This window comes from Odontomachus brunneus, unplaced genomic scaffold (genome assembly GCF_010583005.1).
Source record: "Odontomachus brunneus isolate Ranch 3 - 2012 unplaced genomic scaffold, Obru_v1 Obru_scaffold_112, whole genome shotgun sequence".
Taxonomy (NCBI): domain Eukaryota; kingdom Metazoa; phylum Arthropoda; class Insecta; order Hymenoptera; family Formicidae; genus Odontomachus; species Odontomachus brunneus.
The window spans coordinates 800154-820200 of NW_022639562.1; the positions used below are offsets into that span (position 1 = coordinate 800154).

General features: G+C 36.4%; 1 protein-coding gene across 11 annotated transcripts in view; it reads right to left on the minus strand.

The window, feature by feature from the left end:
• The window catches only part of LOC116849333 (protein unc-79 homolog), a 736358-nt gene that overhangs the window by 472245 nt on the left and 244066 nt on the right, over positions 1-20047 (minus strand). For 9 of the 11 annotated variants that reach the window (XM_032826384.1, XM_032826380.1, XM_032826374.1 and 6 more), the window contains 2 exons: positions 14381-14527; positions 13927-14056 (listed from right to left, as the gene is read on the minus strand). In XM_032826384.1, coding sequence (XP_032682275.1) covers positions 13927-14056; positions 14381-14527 — 277 coding nt within the window. The remainder of the gene's footprint in view (positions 1-13926; positions 14057-14380; positions 14528-20047) is intronic. The other 2 variants (XM_032826379.1, XM_032826376.1) reach the window with 1 other exon arrangement.

A 20047-nucleotide genomic window follows, 5' to 3' on the forward strand; every position in this document is an offset into this window, starting at 1 on the left:
TATATATATATATATATATATATATATATATATATATATATATATTGCATATTTTATGATCATAATAGAAATGCTGAATACAAAGTGATTTCTACACAAGGCGCAAATAATTATAGCAATATCGCCGGAAATATCGCATGTTACCTTATTAGATTTCTTTTAAAAGCAAAAGTCTGCAGGTGTTTCGAACTCTGGTGGTTTCTCTTTTATATAACTATTTTTATGCCATTTTTATACCATTTTTATCTGATTAAGTTTCTAAACCTTGGTGACGAAAACTGGTAATGTGTTAAAAATTGCAATTTTAAAATATTATCGTGAGCATAAAGTTTTATTCCTAAATCTAAAAATAGTACCGTATCCAAAAAATGTTTTATTAAAATTTTTCTATAATTTCTCTCTTCACTAAATCTCGATTTGATGTTAATTTTCCTGATTTAGATGCCATAGCAAAAATATTATTTTCTCTAAATGTTGTTTCTTATACTCTCGGACCAAATTTCTAGTAGATTCTTTTAAAGCAATAAAAAGAGACAATAATAATCTACCGTCTACTGAAATAGTTGTACTGTATAATTTTATGTTGTCGCTGATACCGATTGTATTGCGCACTCATTTTTGTACCTTCTATTACCAAAGAATGACCAATATGAAATTCTAGTTGAAATCTGCTTTGGTCCGAATTGTATATATTTTCAACTCCAAAACATTTAATATAATATTTAACATTTTGAATAAATCTATTGCTTTCTGTTTTTAAGTATTCTTTAGATTGCATAGATTTATTTGCAACAACTCAGCAAACACAATATTATATGTAACGTACATGTTAGTTAAAATTTCCTATTCAACAATGTAACCCACATAGTACAAAATGTAACAGTAACATTACAATAACGTTACTCTGTAACAATAAATTATGTCGCAATGAAGTCATAGCGAAGTCACGGTGACGTACAAATTTCTGCTTTGTTATATGTGTAATATCACTGTGACATCATTATGATATAAAAAAACATATTGCAGTGATATATTTGAAACAATGACGTATGACATTGGTTAAAAAAATATATTTTGCAGAAATGATTGCAATTAGTTAGCTTATGTTGATTTTAAATATAATTTAGTTGTTTTATTTGATTTCTCATTATTCTCGCACCTGAAATTTTACTCAGTACTGGTCGGACACGAATTCGCGAGAACTCACACACTTCCAGGTTCCTAATCTACTACCTTGCTTACTGCGCTATTTCTTCAACTAATACTAAGTGTGTTTTATTATCCCCATAAACAGCCGAAGCACTAATTATACTTTTCTTATAATATTATCTAGTATAACCACAAAAATAAACTATCTATAATTCTAATATTTTATATAATAAAAGAAAAGTTAGAGATACATGCATAAAATATTTATGTAGAATATGTTTACCTAGGACATGTTGACATTATAAGACATTACAATTTAAAACACATTTGAAGAGACATTTTTAAAACGTTAAAAATAATGAGATAAGTTCTCTTTTTTTCATTAAAAAGGTGTTTTTTCATTAAAAAGGTGTTTTTTTAATGTTTGGAAAAATGTTTTGTTTTTTAATATTTAATAAACGTTTATTTTAACATTTAAAAAATATTTTTTTAATATTAAATGTTATTATAACATATAGAAAAAACGTTTTTTTAGATGTTAAATGTTAACATTTAGAAAAACATTTTTTAAATGTTAAAATAAATGTTTATTAAATATTAAAAAACAAAACATTCTTCCAAACGTTAAAAAACGTTATTTTAATGAAACAAGAGAAGTTATCCCATTATTTTTGACGTTTTAAAAATGTCTTTTCAAATGTTTTTTAAATGTTCTTTTATATATTGTTTGTCCATTGGGTAACAGAAATAACTAGTAAATAAGTAAAAAATATTATATTATATTCATAATATTTTTTAAATATTGCTGTAATATTGCTAAAGTAATATTTCAAATTAATATCGCTGCAATGTCTCTGTGACACTGCAATATGCAATATTGCAATGTTATTATTATATGAAAATATATTTATAAGAATACCAAACTTATCTGTTTATTCGAAAAAGAAATTCGTCTAATATGATAAATTAAACGTTATTATAATATCATTTTGCAAAGTCATTTTGACATCTTAAAACATGACGTTAAATATACGTCATTCAAGGGCACATGACGTTACTGACCAATAATGACGACATATTGACGTCAAAATAACGACAGCTTGCTGCCTGTAATCTATACCAGTATATACAAAAAGTTACTCCTAGTAAAATTATTAATAAAAATATTAACTTGATTACTATAGTAGCTGTATATTCCATATAAATAAACCCATATAAATATTAACTATAAATTAACAAGAGAACAATAGATAGTATAGATAACAATGACATTATTGTGACCCTCTAATAAAATCACAGTGACGTCACAATTTTTCTGTGACATTGTGACTCTATTGTGAGTTTATTGTTATGCCACTATGACATTTTGTGCTATATGAGAACTGATATATAACAGGTGTGTTATATAACTGTTACATTGTTGAGTAGGAAATTTTAATTAACATATACGTTACATGTAACATTGTGTTTGCTGGGAAATTTTGTAACTTTCTGCGATACAATATTGTGTATGTATATATGTATATACAGGGTGCCCACATAGTTTTCCCCGTCCTGCGGCTGAGGGCGTCCCGGAAGTAATGCGCAAGCGGTTCCCGAGACGCCCTTGCAATAGCCGCAAGAGGCCCGGCAGAGGTTTTAGTGGGTAGACCCGTTGTTTTTTCTCGTAGAATCTAAATATGTAACACTATATAGGGGATCCATTTGAAACTTTGAAGTTATCCCCATCCCTCTTCAAGGGGGGACGGAAGTGGACTTTTGTTTACGTAGTTAGAAAGGCCCCTCGAATATATGAAACTTTTTTATGGACAACTTTTTGATAGGACAAATATGTTTAAAGTTATTAGCTTGTAACATTTTACGTGGGCTACCCTGTATATTGTTAATATTGTGTATATTATTTTAAAATTTCTTAATCATTCACGTGAAGCTGTGAATCCTACAACATTTACTTCCTTTTACGCTTTAAGGGTCCATCGAACAATACCGATGTCATAAATTAATGTTCCTCTGTCTAGAGCTTCTTGAAATTTCAGTAATGTGTAATTTCAGTAACGCGAAGAAATTCTTTCTCCCGTCTACTCCCGCCTACGTGCACATGTTCTTCCTGTTGTCGTACGGATGTCATTTTACAGAATCGATGTTTAACGCTCCGCAGTGATCTTTTTTTATCTTCATTAATAATCCAAAACTCCACTGCTTTTCTTTTATATTCTATTGGAATTTAATCGTTGACATATATCATTTCCTTCACGTTATATCCTGTATCTTCTTCTTCTTCATTTATTACTTCCGCTTCCGATATGTCGAATGAATTCTGGAAATCAAGAGATTCTTCTTCTTCTATTTCATATTTGTCTTCATAAATTTCTTATAACATGGATTCTGTTTTTTCTTTTACTTCTATTTCTTCATTTGTAATAGAAGTTTCAGGGAAACTTAAAGATGTAAATACTGCGTACAGAAGCGTTACTACGTTGACCGAATCGAATCGTATTTTACTTTAAAAATTATAAACATTGTATATACATTTATGTTAGAAATATAATTAAGTGCAATGCTAAAAAAATAATAAAATTTTATTATTGCATATAACATTTTTATAAAAATTTGTACCTTTTTCTATAAGGCCTAACTTCGTGAAATATGTGTCAACAGATAACACCTAACAGAATCACGTTGTATGATAAAGGCAAATCTTTTGAGATCTGTATTACACAGCTTTTCCGAAAAAATGATGAAAAGGAGCAAGAAATTTTCTTTTACAACTCTGTAACAAAAATAATGGTTAAACAAAAAGTTAATAAGAGCAAGCAGATATTTGAAAAATTAATATTCCTTAAATATTACAATATATTAAAAGAAATTTTAAACATAGCGATATATACTCACAAATCTGCAGTTACAAATAATACGTAGTAAAATGATGGAACATACTAAATTACTCACGTTCACTGCGATGCCTACTAGCTCTTATATACTATTATATATAACATATATCTCCACCTCACGTTTATTCACTATTCTATAAATGATTGATAACATGTTTTCCTGCACTTTGGACACACACTTTACATAACAAGTCTAACTGCGACGTAGCTTCTTATTAAACTGTCATTAGATCTATGACAAAACTGATGGTAAATAGAATGGAAATAAGCCAAAACGGAAAGAAATATGTCGACGAATCATCATATCGGGCTTCATGGTTGATGATGCGTGTATATAAAATATTTGCAATTAAGAGCAATACCTTGCATACAATTATGCGATGCATGATTTCATCAATGAGATGTTTCTAGTATACGGGGTTTGATAAAAAAATACGCAATATTTTCGTTTTTCTCAAAAAATCTTTATTTATTCGTTGATATTAATTTTGTCCCCTTCAAGGTAATCCCCATTAGATATAATATATTTGTGCCAGCGCTTTTTCGAATCTTCGAAGCACTTCTGGAACGCAATTTTCGGTATGGCGTTTAGCTCCTTCAGCGATTCTGTCTTTATCGCTTCAATGTTGGTAAAACGTCGTCCTTTCATGGTTTTTTCAGCTTCGAGAATAGGAAGAAGTCACAGGGTGCCATGTCTGGCGAATACGGAGGCTGAGGCATCATAACGGTATTGTTTTTGGCCAAAAATTCACGAACAAAATTCAACAATTTCGGAACAAATTTTACTGCCACACATAATGCCTAAAACATAAAAAAAAATTGCTTGGCATGAGCCAACATCATCAGCAACCTCTCTGATAGTGATTCGACGATTGTCCATAATCATTTTCTTCACTTTTTCGACGTTGTCATCGGTTGTTGATGTGCTGGGGCGTCCAGGACGCTCGTCAACGTCTTCACGGCTTTCTTGGAAACGTTTGTACCACTTGTAAACGCTTGTTTTATTCATAGAAGATTCGCCAAAAGCAACATTAAATATTTTAAATGCGGTGCTGCACTTTATTCCATTTTTAAAGCAAAATTTAATGCAAATTTTTTGTTGCATTTTTTCCACAAGTTAAAAATCGCCGAACATACCAAAACACGTATAACCTTTTCGACAGCCAACGTTTGAAATAAAATCGTTCTTCTTGTTAAATCTTAACCTTGTCCCAACTAAATTCACGGTTAAAGTTAACACGATGTTCTTAGACAATATACAAATCAGAATTTAAATCCTTCGACGGTCTTTTGTGCTCAGAGATGCGCGTAGTCAGTCTCCTGTCTATCAGCCCCACTTAGTAAGCGTCACAGTTATTACACTCAAGCTTATAAACAACATTATTGCGGAGTGGAAGTTCGTCTATGCACTCGAATGATCCCAGATAATCTATTACGGCATGAATAAAAAAAGTGTGGTTGTCATTTGTGGTTGTCAAGTGTGGTTAATGTCATTTTTTTAAATATTGCCAATTCTTTTAGATGTAGACATTGTACAAAAATAGATAATATCCCAAAAAAACTTACCTTCTAAAAAAAGGCAAAAAAAGCGCCTAGTTTTTGCGTTTCGTCTAAAAAAAACTAATGCAAAATAATCTGTATAAAAAATTATATTAAATAATTTGTACAACAATCTGTAGTTTTCTGCTACAAAATTAATGATATCAGGAAATTTGTGCCAAGTAATAAAAAAGAAAAGTAAAATTATTTAGATTCACAAAAAAAATTTGGCGCGCCCAGGTTGCAATAACAACTTCAATGTTACCTACAAATATCTACAAATATTTGTAGGTAACATTAAAGTTGTTATTGCAACTCGGGCGCGCCTAGTTTTTTTTTGTGAATCTATATATTGTACAATAATTGTTACGTCCTGTAGGAGAACGCATCATAAAGAAAGCCTCACCTGTACTTATAGGTCGGAGAGCTAGTCAACGATCAAAAGGGTCACTTCCCATATAGCACAAATCTCTAAAAAACTTCTTAAAGAATTCCAAAAGTGTTCTAGAGGACTTGAGAACCCTTTTGGAACTCTTTAAGAAATCTTTTAGAGATTTGTGCTATATGGGTTTACTAGCCCGACGACGTACGGCGAGCGGTCCAATTTTGAGTCAGAGAACTAAATCTCTTTACTCGGGACTGGACCTTGAGCGACAATAGGAGAGGACGGATAAACAAAAGAAATTAATGTTTTTTTTATAAAAGAAATAATATTCGATTTATTTATAATTACAATGTGTGTGTGTGTGTGTGTGTGTGTGTGTGTGTGTGTGTGTGTGTGTGTGTGTGTGTGTGTGTGTGTGTGTGTGTGTGTGTGTGTGTGTGTGTGTGTGTGTGTGTGTGTGTGTGTGTGTGTGTGTGTGTGTGTGTGTGTGTGTGTGTGTGTGTGTGTGTGTGTGTGTGTGTGTGTGTGTGTGTGTGTGTGTGTGTGTGTGTGTGTGTGTGTGTGTGTGTGTGTGTGTGTGTGTGTGTGTGTGTGTGTGTGTGTGTGTGTGTGTGTGTGTGTGTGTGTGTGTGTGTGTGTGTGTGTGTGTGTGTGTGTGTGTGTGTGTGTGTGTGTGTGTGTGTGTGTGTGTGTGTGTGTGTGTGTGTGTGTGTGTGTGTGTGTGTGTGTGTGTGTGTGTGTGTGTGTGTGTGTGTGTGTGTGTGTGTGTGTGTGTGTGTGTGTGTGTGTGTGTGTGTGTGTGTGTGTGTGTGTGTGTGTGTGTGTGTGTGTGTGTGTGTGTGTGTGTGTGTGTGTGTGTGTGTGTGTGTGTGTGTGTGTGTGTGTGGAAGATGAGCGTTAATGTTCAGGATCACCGAAAGGTGAAGGGGGTGGAGAATAACTTATAGGGAAAGATGGGGAAGGAGATGGAGATGGTGGACGCGGATGCGGATCTAGCGGAAATGGCTGTAGATGGAGAAAGAAGGGGGGTAAATCTTCTAGATCTAAATATTGTGATAATACTCTATAGGTTATTCGTTGGAATACTCCGCGCGAAAAAGAGTCTGAGGCGGAAGATAGTAGCTCCAGCGTTTCTAGAGCGTCGCGCAGATCACTCCGTTGCTGACAAGACCGACGTCCCACTACAACGAGGGAAGGGACAAACCGATTTCAGGAATTCTGACGCTAATTAATGTCCACCGGAATTATTGCGATTTCGACAAGGTGAAAATACGTCTGTCCGGAATTATTTGAAATTGAGAAAACCGGATAATAAAACAATGACTCACTGTTATTGTATGAGCAGAAAAATAGGTTTCTCTGGATCTGCTGAAACTGACTGTTGCTTCCTTCCTGTCGGATAATGATGGTTTTCCAAATGGTCAAGACAGATGTGATTGGAATTGCCCATGATGTGAATGGAAGTAATAATAGTCGTACTTACTCGTACGATTCTGATTCTCGAAATGATACTCGTCGAGGTAATAATCACGGAAATGATACTCGTCGTGATAGACGTCGTAAATGACAATGAATTTCAGAAGTGATACTCGTAGATGTCGTAATGATAATAAGCGTCGAAGTCATACGGATCGGACTTTTTATAGTTTCGGAAAATGGGAAATTTCGGGAATGGCGGTTATCGAATTCGTTGGAGACGTCTTGCTTAGTAACAAGGATGAGGCTCGGATTGGTAAGAAAAAAGTAGAATTTCGGGAAATGTTCGATCAGGCCATATATGGACATGCGTAACTGTAGGTGGTATGATTCATGATTCTTTCGTAATGCTCGAGATCTACGTGTTCCTTTTGTGTACTTAACTTTTGTAACCCGGTCGGATAAGTAATCGATCTTTACGCAATGTAAAGGTACGTGAGGCCCTACGGGACATAACATAATTTTATTTTCCTTTTTTATTATTTGGCGCAAATTTCCTGATATTATTAATTTTGTAGTAGAAAACTACATATTGTTGTACAAATTATTTAATATAATTTTTTGTACGGATTATTTTGTATTTTCTCTGTCGTACTTTATGTTAACATACAACTCTCGAGTTCCCGTCTTCTCATCAATGATGCGATTTCAAGACCGCGCACACATTTTTCTCCCTTCACTTATGCATATAGAGATGACGATCGTCATCACATGAAGACAAAACGGTCTGCGTAAATGGAGGGAGAAAACTTTTGCGTACGTGGACTCAAATCACTGCTTCTCATTGATATTATGCAAGATGTATCAGACTATCCGTGCCACCTCTTTTATTCGGCAACCAAATGTCATATGGAGATGAACAAAAAATTTTTATAAGAAACCTTACTCATAAAATTAATTGGTGTCTCGATACTACGATTTTCCGGAAAAAATTGGAAGTGATCAAAACCGAAGAAAATTTCAATACTTTAAATAGAAACATATATTGAATGTGATATCACTTAATAGGTCTCTTTAAAATAAACAACTTTTATTAGAAACATTTTTTGTTATTTCAACTATTAATCAAGAAAAATTAAAAAAACAAAATTTCAAATGCGTTAACACGTTTTTCAATCTTTTTATTAGCCCTTGTTTTTTAGATCAAATGTTCAAATTGTCTTCCATTTGTGGGAGGGAATAAAAGAATACACGATTCTCTGACGATTCAGATTCAGATACACGATTTTCTGGCGATTCGTGATTATGTAATAATCTGGCTATTTGCGACTTTGAAATAGAAATCTCGATTTTAGAGGACACAGAGAGCAAAAGTAAAGACAGTTTTATTAAGTAATATAAACTCGAAGAATAAAAGAAATTGTTTATAAACAGCATCCAACTGCAAAAAAATGAAGGAATGTATTTTAACAATTGTCTTCCATTAACATTTAAATAAGTTAGTACTCGATGTTGGCGGATGTTGTCTAATGCTCGTAGTATCTTTTCAGCAGACAGAGATTGACAAGCTGCTTGAATACGTTCCTTCATATTTCTTTGTAGTTGGGCGTTGTTTATAAACAATTTCTTTTATTCAACCCCACAAATGGAAGACAGTTCAAACATTTAATCTGAAAAATAAAGGATAATAAAAGGATTGAAATACATGTTAACGTATTAAAAATTTTTAAAAATTTTTCTCGTTTAATAGTTGAAATAATGAAAAAATGTTTATAATGAAAATTGTTTATTTTGAAGATACTTATTGAGTGATATCACATTCGATATATGTTTCTAATTAAAATTTTGAAGTTTTCTTCGGTTTCTATCACTTTCAATTTTTTTCGGAAAATCATAATAGCATCAATTGATTCTATGGGTAAGGTTTCCTAACAATTTTTTATTCATCTCCGTATGATACTCGGTTGCCGAATAAAAGAAATGGCAAGGGTGGTGTGATATACTCTGTATATCGATCTATCGACCGATGCGTTCATCTCTCTTGTGGCGCCATCCCACGAAATAAAGTTCAGATACACGATTTTCTGACGATTCGTGATTATATAATAATCTGGCTATTTGCGACTTTGAAATAGAAATCTCGATTTTAGAGGACACAGAGAGCAAAAGTAAAGACAGTTTTATTAAGTAATATAAACCCGAAGAATCGATTGAGACTACTCAGAAATGCATCGGTTTTGTAGTTACAGCGGAATACATAATCTTGCCTCCGCTCAACTAATGATTCGCGTAAGATAACACGGCCGTTCAGATCAGGGACGTAAACACTTGCGGGTCCTTCACGGGTCCCGTTTTTGCGCTTAAAACTCGGCGCTCAAAACACGGCCGTGTTTTTTTTATATCGAATCTAAATATAAAACGGTGTAAAAAGATTTTATGAATAAAGATATAACATTGTTAATAATGTTAGTGTTCCCGATAAGAAAATCCAATGGACGATTAAAATTCTAAAAATTAGGTAAGTGGGGTAACCATTTTTTAAAAAAGATACTGATGGCAAGATCAAAGTTCTTTTTATGAAAAAGCGGGTAACTAAATAAAAAAACGTCACCCCCTAAACCAATAATTGTAGCAATTTTTTTGTAATGGATGAATTGAACTGAAATTAAGATACATGCCAGAAAACGTTGGTTTGTAATACCAATCGAACACGATCAAGTTATTATTAATAATAATTGTGGCATTTCTGGCTGGGCCTAAATCCTGGCTCTGTAGAGTGACGAAAACCTGTTCGCGTCGCTGAAGTGTCTCTTAACAATGTGCCTCAGGGATGGAGTATTCCCCCGAGTTTGGAAAAGGGCAAAGTTGATCCTCATACCTAAACCGAGCGGAACACCGGACAGTCCGTTGGCGTATAGACCGATCTGCCTGCAGGACGAGGTCGGTAAGCTGTTCAAACGAATCGTAGCACCACCTCGTCCAGCACCTGTCCCTGGAGGATCCCGACGACAGTTTGGCTTTAAGGCCGAACGATCGACCACGGACGTAATATCATGCGTCCGTGGTTTTACGGAGAGTGTCGTGGAGAGACAGAGCGGAGTGTTGTTGGCGATATCTCTCGATATCGTCAACGCCTTTAAACCTGCCCTGTAGGGAGGTGGGAAGCAGAGGCGCTGGAATATCACTGAGTCCCCCTCTACCTCCGAAGAGTAATTCGGAACTACTTCAGGAACCGAGGCCTCGCCTGCGCCACAAAGTGCAGGGTCCTACAGGCCGAAGGACTGTCCATGCCGGTGTCCCGCAGAGGCCCGTGCTGGGAACCTTGCTATGGGATATGACGTTGTGCTCCGCACGTTTCTTCCTCCTGGCTATCACGTCATCTGCTACGCGGACGACACGCTAGTGATGGCCGAAGAAGGGAGGAATCCTGGGATAAAGCTCTCGTCCTAGGTGAGGTCGCAGTGATCTGCGTCATCCGGGCCATTGAGAGGTTGGGACTTAGAGTAGCGCCCCATAAAACGGAGGCTTTGTTCTTTTATAACGAAAAACATGGGGCGCCGTCTCTTGCCAGTTTTCTGATGGACGAGTCCCCTTCTAAGCGGGGGCTCAAATAAAATATCTGGGCTTCCTGCTGGATGGCCAGTGGAGGTTCGCTGCACATTTTGAGCGAACGGCCTAGGTTTCACGGGTCGGCAATGTTCTGGCCAGCCTTATGCGAAATCTTGGCAGTCCGAAATGCAGTATACGCCGTCTCTGCATCAACGTGGTGGCATCCGTTGCCCTGTACGGGTCGCCGGTGTGGTCCGGCACACTTCAGGCTTCTGGTCACAGCAAGCGGTTCCTGCGAGGAGCCATGCAGCCAGTGGTCCTGCGGGTCAGGCGATGTTATCGCACGGCAAGCATCTTGGGGGCGGCAATCCTGGCCGGACTCCCCCTCCGGAATTCCTCGTCGAACAATACGCTTGTACATATAAGAATCTAGCGAGGTTCCGGAATGAGGGGAAATAAGTCACAACCAGGGTCAGAATGGCGGCAAACCTCCGCGTTAAGTTCCGGACGTTGGTCCAGTGGACTACTTATCGATCCCCGGACTGTCTGGGGCTAGAACGGTGGAGGCCATCCGATCTTACCTGCCCGAAAAAGTGGACAGGAGAGGAAGGGAACTGATCTTCCGGCTGGTGCAGGTACTCACCGGGCACGGATGCTTCGGTAAGTTCCTGTGCCGAATAGACCGGAAGGTCACGACCACTACTGCGGCCAGGACCGGGATACGGCGCAACACACGCTGTAGCAATTGTCTATCGTGGGAAGAACAGCGCCGTATACTGATCACTAAGCTCAGGTGAGACCTCTCGCTTCCCGCTGTCGTACATAGAATGGTGAAGGGCGAAGAGGAATGGAGAGCCATGGCCTCTTTTTGCGAGGAGGTTATCTCGCAGAAGGAGGCGGCGGAACGGGTCCATCGGGGCCAACCTGACCCCGACGGGAATGACCTGATTCAGTGAGGTGGCGGAACACCGAGACGGGCGCGACGTCTGCGCCCGCTTCGCGTCCGCCTCAGAGGCGGGGAGGGAAGAGCGCTGGCCATAGCATGGGGAGGGGAGTAACCCCCTCTCCTTGTGAGCGACCAGGCGTTCCCCTTCCGCAATTCTTTCGAAGAAATCGCGGGTATGTGTAACGCATTCCTCTGCCTCCCAAAAAAAGGCGGGAACAGCCAAAACAATATCGTTCCCGTATTTGAAGTAAGAAGGCAATGACAGCGGTATCATCTGAATTACTCTTTCCTCAAGATCCTGCAAGACTATATCTGCAATAATCGGAGATAGATGAGAATCCGTCGGGCTACCAAACGATTGACATTTTGTACAAAACTTAGTGTCAAGAGAAATCGACGAGGAATCTTAGTAGATGCCCCGATGTATTTTTATTTTGCATTTTTAATTTGATTAGACAATACGACCACGGCACTCGACTAAGTGTAGAAGTGAGTAACGTTGATTGTTGCGGGGCATTATATCACTTCATCTTTGGAGGATGACACATCCTCATTGGACGGCTGGTATTTGGATTTTTTTTCGACTCATTATTTGTAAACTCCAGTTTCCGATGTTGCGAACTTTTGGAAAGTGCGTTCGTTGTAGTTGCGTTTTGACATCTCTTTTTTGTACTTAATATTGTTTTAAATTTGTTTTTGACCAGTGAGGAGGATCTATTTATGACCGAAACGCGTTTGGTGAATTTTTATTTGTCATTCTTTAGAAATAAATTTTTGTTACATTTTCTGGAGAATTATCACTAATCATATGATTAGTTTTATTCGGACACTACATCATCTCTGTGTGAACTCTTACAAAGTAAGAGCCTTTTTAATTATTGATATGTATCTTAAGAATTCTTTTATTATATTATGTCAAAAGTATATTTATATTAAGGTGAGGACCTTTAGTCCCCAAAAAATCTAACCTAATCCTATCCTACAACATTGTGAGAACGTTGGTTGCTAAATTGTATATGCATAAATGTACATTTTGTAACAACCAACATTGATACGATGCTATAGAGTAGGGTTAGGGGTAAATATTTACCTCTACACAGCCAGCTCCAAATGATTTGCAACTAACCTTGATGTTGACCTTGACCCTCAAAAAGGCCAATACTATTGACCTATATCGGCGCTCATTGTTGATTAAAAAGTTATCAACTAAAAAAGTTTTAGAAGTTGAACGTAATATTTACACACAATATATATATATATAGAAATACGAAAATATTTGCGCATCTTCTATAGTTTCCGAAATATTATATAAATATTTTATATAATATTTCTATAATATTTTTGAATACAATGAACACTGATAAAGGTCAATAGCATTGACCTCCTTGAAGATTAAGGTCAACATCAAGGTTATTCGGAAATCATTTGAAGCTGGCTGTGCAAAGGTAAACATTTATCGGGTTAGGTTACATTTTTAGCAGCATGTGGGAAGTTATCAAAGATATACTTTTTAATACTTTTTTTATAACACATTCATAAATTTCTAACTTTAACCAGTCATATTAATCACTAGGATTGACTAAAAATACATTAATCAAAAACCAAAACAAAAAACTATTTCACACTTTGAAGCTTGGTTATTCCGTAGGACCAGCCAATCCTAGGAGCGTTTGCGCTACGGGTTTTGACCATAATAGTAAAAATACACAGAATCTGCTAGCAGAATAGAATGACTAATATGGCTGGTCAAAGTTGATGTCACAATATTGACGCAAAAAGCGAGCGCAAAAAATCTGTTGTTCCGTAACCATTTAAATATATTTAAATGGAATATATTACAGATCCTTCTCGGTTTCGTCAGTTTATTGTCAAATTATATCAGCAGACTTTGTCGACACAACATAAGTTTAATGCGGATACAAATGACTATGGATTTATCACAGTATTCTAATCGAATTTATTATCAATATAATAGCGTATTATTAACAGTTTACTTATTGAAATGGCTATTACATATTATTAAGAAATTGCAATGAAGAGTATTTACTCACCGACGTCTGTTTCCGACAGTGTAACCGTCCTCGCAACGGCCGACATGACTTTCTCTGTAGGCATGATAGCTGCAAGATCCAGTTGTTCCGAAACTGTCTCTACTGTTGCTGTCATGATCTGTTCGAAGAACTGATATAAACGATCAAGATAGCTATTCCAATGACATAAATTAGCCTACCGTGATTTGTGATCGGGCCGTGTTGTGGAAGAAGAGACAGAAAGAAGAAGCACATACGGATACATAGACAATTGAAATAGTTTAAATGGCATGCTACCTCATTAACGGTAAGTTGTGTAATACATTGTGACAAAAAAAATTTTTCAACGTTTGTCTCATTATGACTCTAGATATTTTTCCGATAGAATTACAAAAATTATCAATGAGGCAAACATCAAATATGTTACATTAACACATAAGATATCGTTTCCGAATTTACTTGTTAAGAAACATACATGTGGCATATGAACTAAAACGCCGCCTACGGAATGCATTTCTGGCACTGGCATGTTGATAACTACATCTGGCTTCGAATCACTTTTCCTTGTTGTTTCCGGAGAACCTTTACGACCATGATCATCTGTGGTTTCGTCCACAATTGTCTGTAAGACGATATGTATAAAGTAAATATAATTATTTTTACCCATTGTACATTTATTTCCGATTATATAAGAATATTCTATTACCATAAATTTCCATAAGGTAAGAGTCCTAATTATGGGTTAATTAAGATTAACTTTCATTTTTTTACATAAATTTATCGATCTAACGTTAAAAAGCTCTCTCTCTTGCTCTCTCTCTCCCCACTCCCTCCCTCTCTCATTACTCCCCCCCCCTCTCTCTTTTTCTCTCTCTCTGTAGTAGAGAAGACGTGTGTCACATCGCTCCGTCGAAATACTAAGTTTTCAACGGTAAAAAATGAGAGAGGACGTATAAATAAGTGTTCAAGGTACACCGCCATAGACCAGAAATAACTATGAGGATTATCTAGCCGGGATATAGCGATCTGTGAATGTGAGTAGTGAATTTTATGTTTGAGCCATCGAAGTCGCGCAGAATAGGTAGACTTTATACGTGGACACAAAAGTGCTGACGTGTGAAAGTGGGGTGTATATCAGTTCGACACGGGGCAATTGGACACAGTCCAATCACAAGTCGCTGTTCCAAGGGACCCTACAAATGTCTCTAATCACACGGTGCTGTGATTGGCTGTGTCCAAATGCACCGTGTCCAAGTGCACCGCTCCCGTGAAAGTGGACTACAGGGTGCGGCGTCAAAATCCGGGCAAATTATACATTTTTTCCAAACATATTTTTTATCGCAAAAACGAAAAGGTTTAGAAAATTTGTTTAACCACATTGTTTGTAAGGCCATAAAGAACACATTTATTCAATATATCCCCCGCTTGCTTGAATGATCGCCTCCATTCTCGGTCTGAAGCGTGCGCAGGCGCGCTTTAATGTGTCACGGTCCATATCGGTGAATGCCGCTTCAATAGCGGCTCTCAATGATGCGACGTTTGAATGTCAGGACTTGTTCGTGGCCCTTTCAACTACGTTCCATACATAGAAGTCCAAAGGATTCAAATCTGGGCTGTTGGGAGGCCAGAATTCTTTCGACCAAAACATGTCGACGTTGTCCGACAACTAATTTTGCACCAAATGACTTGTGTGGGCGGGCGCATCGTCCTGCTGGAAAACATACAGCTTTCCAGACGACACAGTTTTCATCCACGGCTTCACTATATTTGTCAGAACATGCAAATAAACTTCTTTTGTCACATATTCTTCTTTGTTAAAGAAATGCGGTGGCATAACATCACCCTCACTGGATGATGTTGCAAAACCTTCGTTGGACTTCTCCGACTCATTGTATTTTGCGATGACATCATATACAGTCGATCTCGGGTACTCGAAGAACCGAATGATTTCTGTCGCCGAGCGCCCAGCGCAAATTTTTTATAATTGCAGCTCTTCGGTTATACTCCGCACTTGGTTTCAACATTGAGACTGTTTCGAGGTTATGATAGTTTAGTACATGCGTCAAGCTATTTGAACGCTAATCGCGACATCTACCAGTGGTATGGTACGGCGAGAATTTCAAATTGAATTTTATCCGGATTTTGGCGCCGCACCCTGTATATGTGACTTGTATATGTGATTTCTGACGCTGATAATAGCGGTTTTTCAGTCGGTAATTAACGGCATGTTCGATGAATATGTAGAATATCAATGCTCGGCATGTAAGAAGGCAATAAAGAACAAAGTCGTTAATCTTGTGTAAATCTTGTGTAAAGTTTTTTTACCATCCAGGATGTGTGAATAAGCATAAAATCCTCGATAGAAATAAATAATACGTGCCTTGCAAGGGTCCATATGAGGAATCCTTGGTTGAAAGTGAGCAAGAAATAAACATAAAAAAAACGCCGGTAACAGAAGGAAGAAATAGGGCATCATCTACAGGGTCTACAGGATCGCTTAGTGGAAATAAAGAGTCAAACATTGATGTAAAAGTAGACTGGATTATAAGAACTGTAAAAGAAATAAAAAATGAAACAGCTTATAAAAATGAAATTGAAATAATGATTAGAGAAGTAGTTCAAGAAGAATTGGGGATTGTTAAACGTGAACTGGAAAACTTGAAGAAGATGATGCAGGGAGTAGTATATGGTCTACAAGAAGAGGCACAAAGAAGTTACAGTAAAGCGGTTAAAGAGAAGAAGAAAAACAATGTTACAATTGTTAAATTAAACCGAAGATGCAATAAGAGAGTGAAGTTACTAAAAAAATTGATGAAAGAGAAGATGGATATTAAGAGTATGGCTATGGGAATAACGAAGTTAAAAAAAGGGAGCAAGGGAACAATGATCATGGGATGTAAAACCGGAGAGGAGGTAAAACAACTGAAGGAGACAGTTCAAGCTAACCTGGGAGAAAATTATAAAGTGATGGAGTCGCCTCAATCGAAACCAAAGATAAAAATTATATATAATTAATATAAGCTTAGAAGAGATGAATCTGGATGATAATGAACTTATAAATACGATAAAGAAGCAAAATAAAATGAATTCTATAAATATGAGGATTGTGAAGAGAATAATCAAAGAAAAGAGAAATAATCAATCAGAAAGAAGAGGAAATGAGGAAGGACCGATAATAATGGAAGTAGATGAGGAGACGCACGAGATGATATTGAAGATAGCAAAATTAAATGTAGGATGGAAGAAATGCCCTGTATTTAATCACATCAATGTTAAAAGATGTTTTAAATGTTATCATATAGCAAAAAATTGTACGCGAGAAGAAACGTGTTATAAATATGCAAGAAATCATAACTCGTGTGATTGTATAGCGACAAAGAAAAAATATGTGAATTGTATGTTCAAAATTCGAACATACAATCTGAAAATAAGTGACGAACATGACGCCCTTATCACGGAATGTCCGACTTTTAAGAGCGCGTTACAGGAGGAGAAGAGAAGAGCTGGCTGGGAGGATGCTAAATAGCAACTACAGGGAGAAGCGGAACTAATACTAAATACAAATGCGCAAAGCTTAATGGCACATAGAGATGATATAACATCAGATTATGAAGAGAATAAATCCTGCGTTCCTAGCATTATCGGAAACCAGATTGACCGAAGATATAGAAGATAGTGAAGATATAGAAGACAGTGAACGTGCCGGGTTATAGTATGATTAGGTGTAATGCTGAGAATAGAAATACAGGAGGAGTAGTTCTATATGTAAGGAACGATATTAAATACGAGATAATATTAGTGAAAAAATTAGAATCAAATTGTTGGTGTATGGTGATAGAAGTGAAAGAAAAATTATATAAAGGAGTGATAATGGTAATATATCACTCACCGAGTGCATCGCATGGGGATTTCATAAGATTTTTAGAGGATATAGTAGAGGAGCAAATAATAAAGGAAGAATGCATGATAATAGGATATTTTAATGTTGATCTTATGATGAACTCGTTTTATACAAAAAAATTACAAACGACAATGTTAAGCTTGGGTATGAAGCAGTATGTTAACGAACCGACAAGAATTACGAAGGACAGTCAGACAATTATAGATTTGACCTTCGTTAATAGTAATAAAATGATACAGGTAATTCATGTACCTAAAATTACGAACCACGCGTGGTTAAAAGTTGAGTTGAGTGTGAGTAAAATTGAAAATAAATATAGAGAATTTAGTGTTAGGAAATACAAAGAATTTGATGTCAATAAATTTGCTATATTAGTGAAAAATAAAATACAGGAAAACCAGGGGTATCAGTGTGGTTGTATGAATATCAATGAGAGAGCGAAAAAGCTTGTCGATAGTGGATGCGTTAGATGTAACGGCACCAAGGAAAAATTTTAGAATTCCGAAAATATGGGAAGGGAAAAAATGATTCTCAGATGAAATAAGAGAGGCTGCGCGTAGAAGAGATAAGGCATATAAAAGGGCACTGTATGACGGTACCGAACAAAATTGGGTGCAATATAAAATTGAAAGAAACGCAGTAGTAAAAACAATCAGGGAGAAGAAGAAAGAATACTATGAAAATATGATAGGTTTTAATAAAGAAAATCCTATGACTAGATGGAAAACCTTGAAAGAAATAATTAGAGGCGAGCCAGTAGGTATAAAGAAAATAAGAAGTATAGATTTTGAGATTTTAGGCGATATTGAAGAGTGCAATATAACTGATAAATTTAATTTATATTACATACAAAGTGTTAATAGTATAGTAAACTCTATCAAAGTTAATAGATCCGGCAATGATTTATTCAATATACTGGATGAATATAAATAAAAAAATTATTTATATTATCGAAAATCAAGGAATTATGGAAAACTTTGAGAGTATCAAGCTAGAACAATTAGAGAAAATTGTTATGGGATTGCCAAATAAAAAAGGTACGGATGAGGGGATAACTAGTGATATATTGAAGACAGTTTTTCCTATAATAAAAGAGGAATTTGTGAATATAATAAATAATTCTTTGAGGGTAGGTCGAGAAAGTTGGAAAACCTCTACGATAATACCGATTCCAAAGATAGATAAAGCGAAAAGAGCGAGCGAATATAGATCTATTAATATGCTACCAATATTTGAGAAAGTGTTAGAATTAGTAGTAAAAGAACAACTTGAAATATATTTGGAATATAACGATATTATAACAGAACATCAGTTGGGATTTAGAAAATACTATTCGTGCAAAACAGCGATTCAAAACGTCATCGACGAATGGAAATTAATAGTAAGCGAAGGAAAAATAGTAGGAGTAATTTTCATGGATCTTAAGAGAGTGTTTGAAACAATAGACAGAGAAAGATTATTAGAAAAAATGTATCAGTATGGAATTAGAGGAGTGGCCCTAGAATTTAAATCATATTTAAATAATAGAAAACAGCAGGTGCGATTCAATCATACATGGTCTAAATTATTGACAACAGAATATGGAGTGCCACAAGGTTCTGTGCTGGGACCTTTGCTATTTATACTATATATAAGGTGTAGTAAAAAGAAATCCTTTATTTTTGCATGAAATTGAAGGCTTTATTTAGCATAGTTAAAATGATTCGATTTAGGTCAAATATGCACCGTTTTGTTCGATAACTTGTTGCTATTTTTAAGGTAATTCCATTATGCCTCTCTCATAGAAACCCTTGTCCCTATTGGCAAAAAACTGGGACAGTCGATTTTCACAAGTTTCTCTTGAGGCGAATTTTTCACCAGCAAAATCATTCGCCATAGACAGGAACAGGTGGTAATCACTTGATGCCAGGTCCGGACTATAAGGTAGATGTATAAGAACCTCCCAACCAAGCTCCCGGAGCTTCTGGCGAGTCACTATCGATGTGTGTGGCCTGACGTTGTCCTGATGGAACACAATTCTTCTCCTATTAGTTAAAGCTGGCCGCTTTTGGGCGATTGATTCCTTCAGACGGTCCAATTGTTGACAGTACAGATCCAAATTAAGAGTTTGCTCATAGTAGATGATTCCCTACCAATCCTACCAAACACACAGCTAATCCTTCCTGACCGTCAATCCTGGCTTGGCCACCGTTTGCGCCGGCTCACCGCGTTTCGACCACGACCGTTTTCGCTTGACGTTGT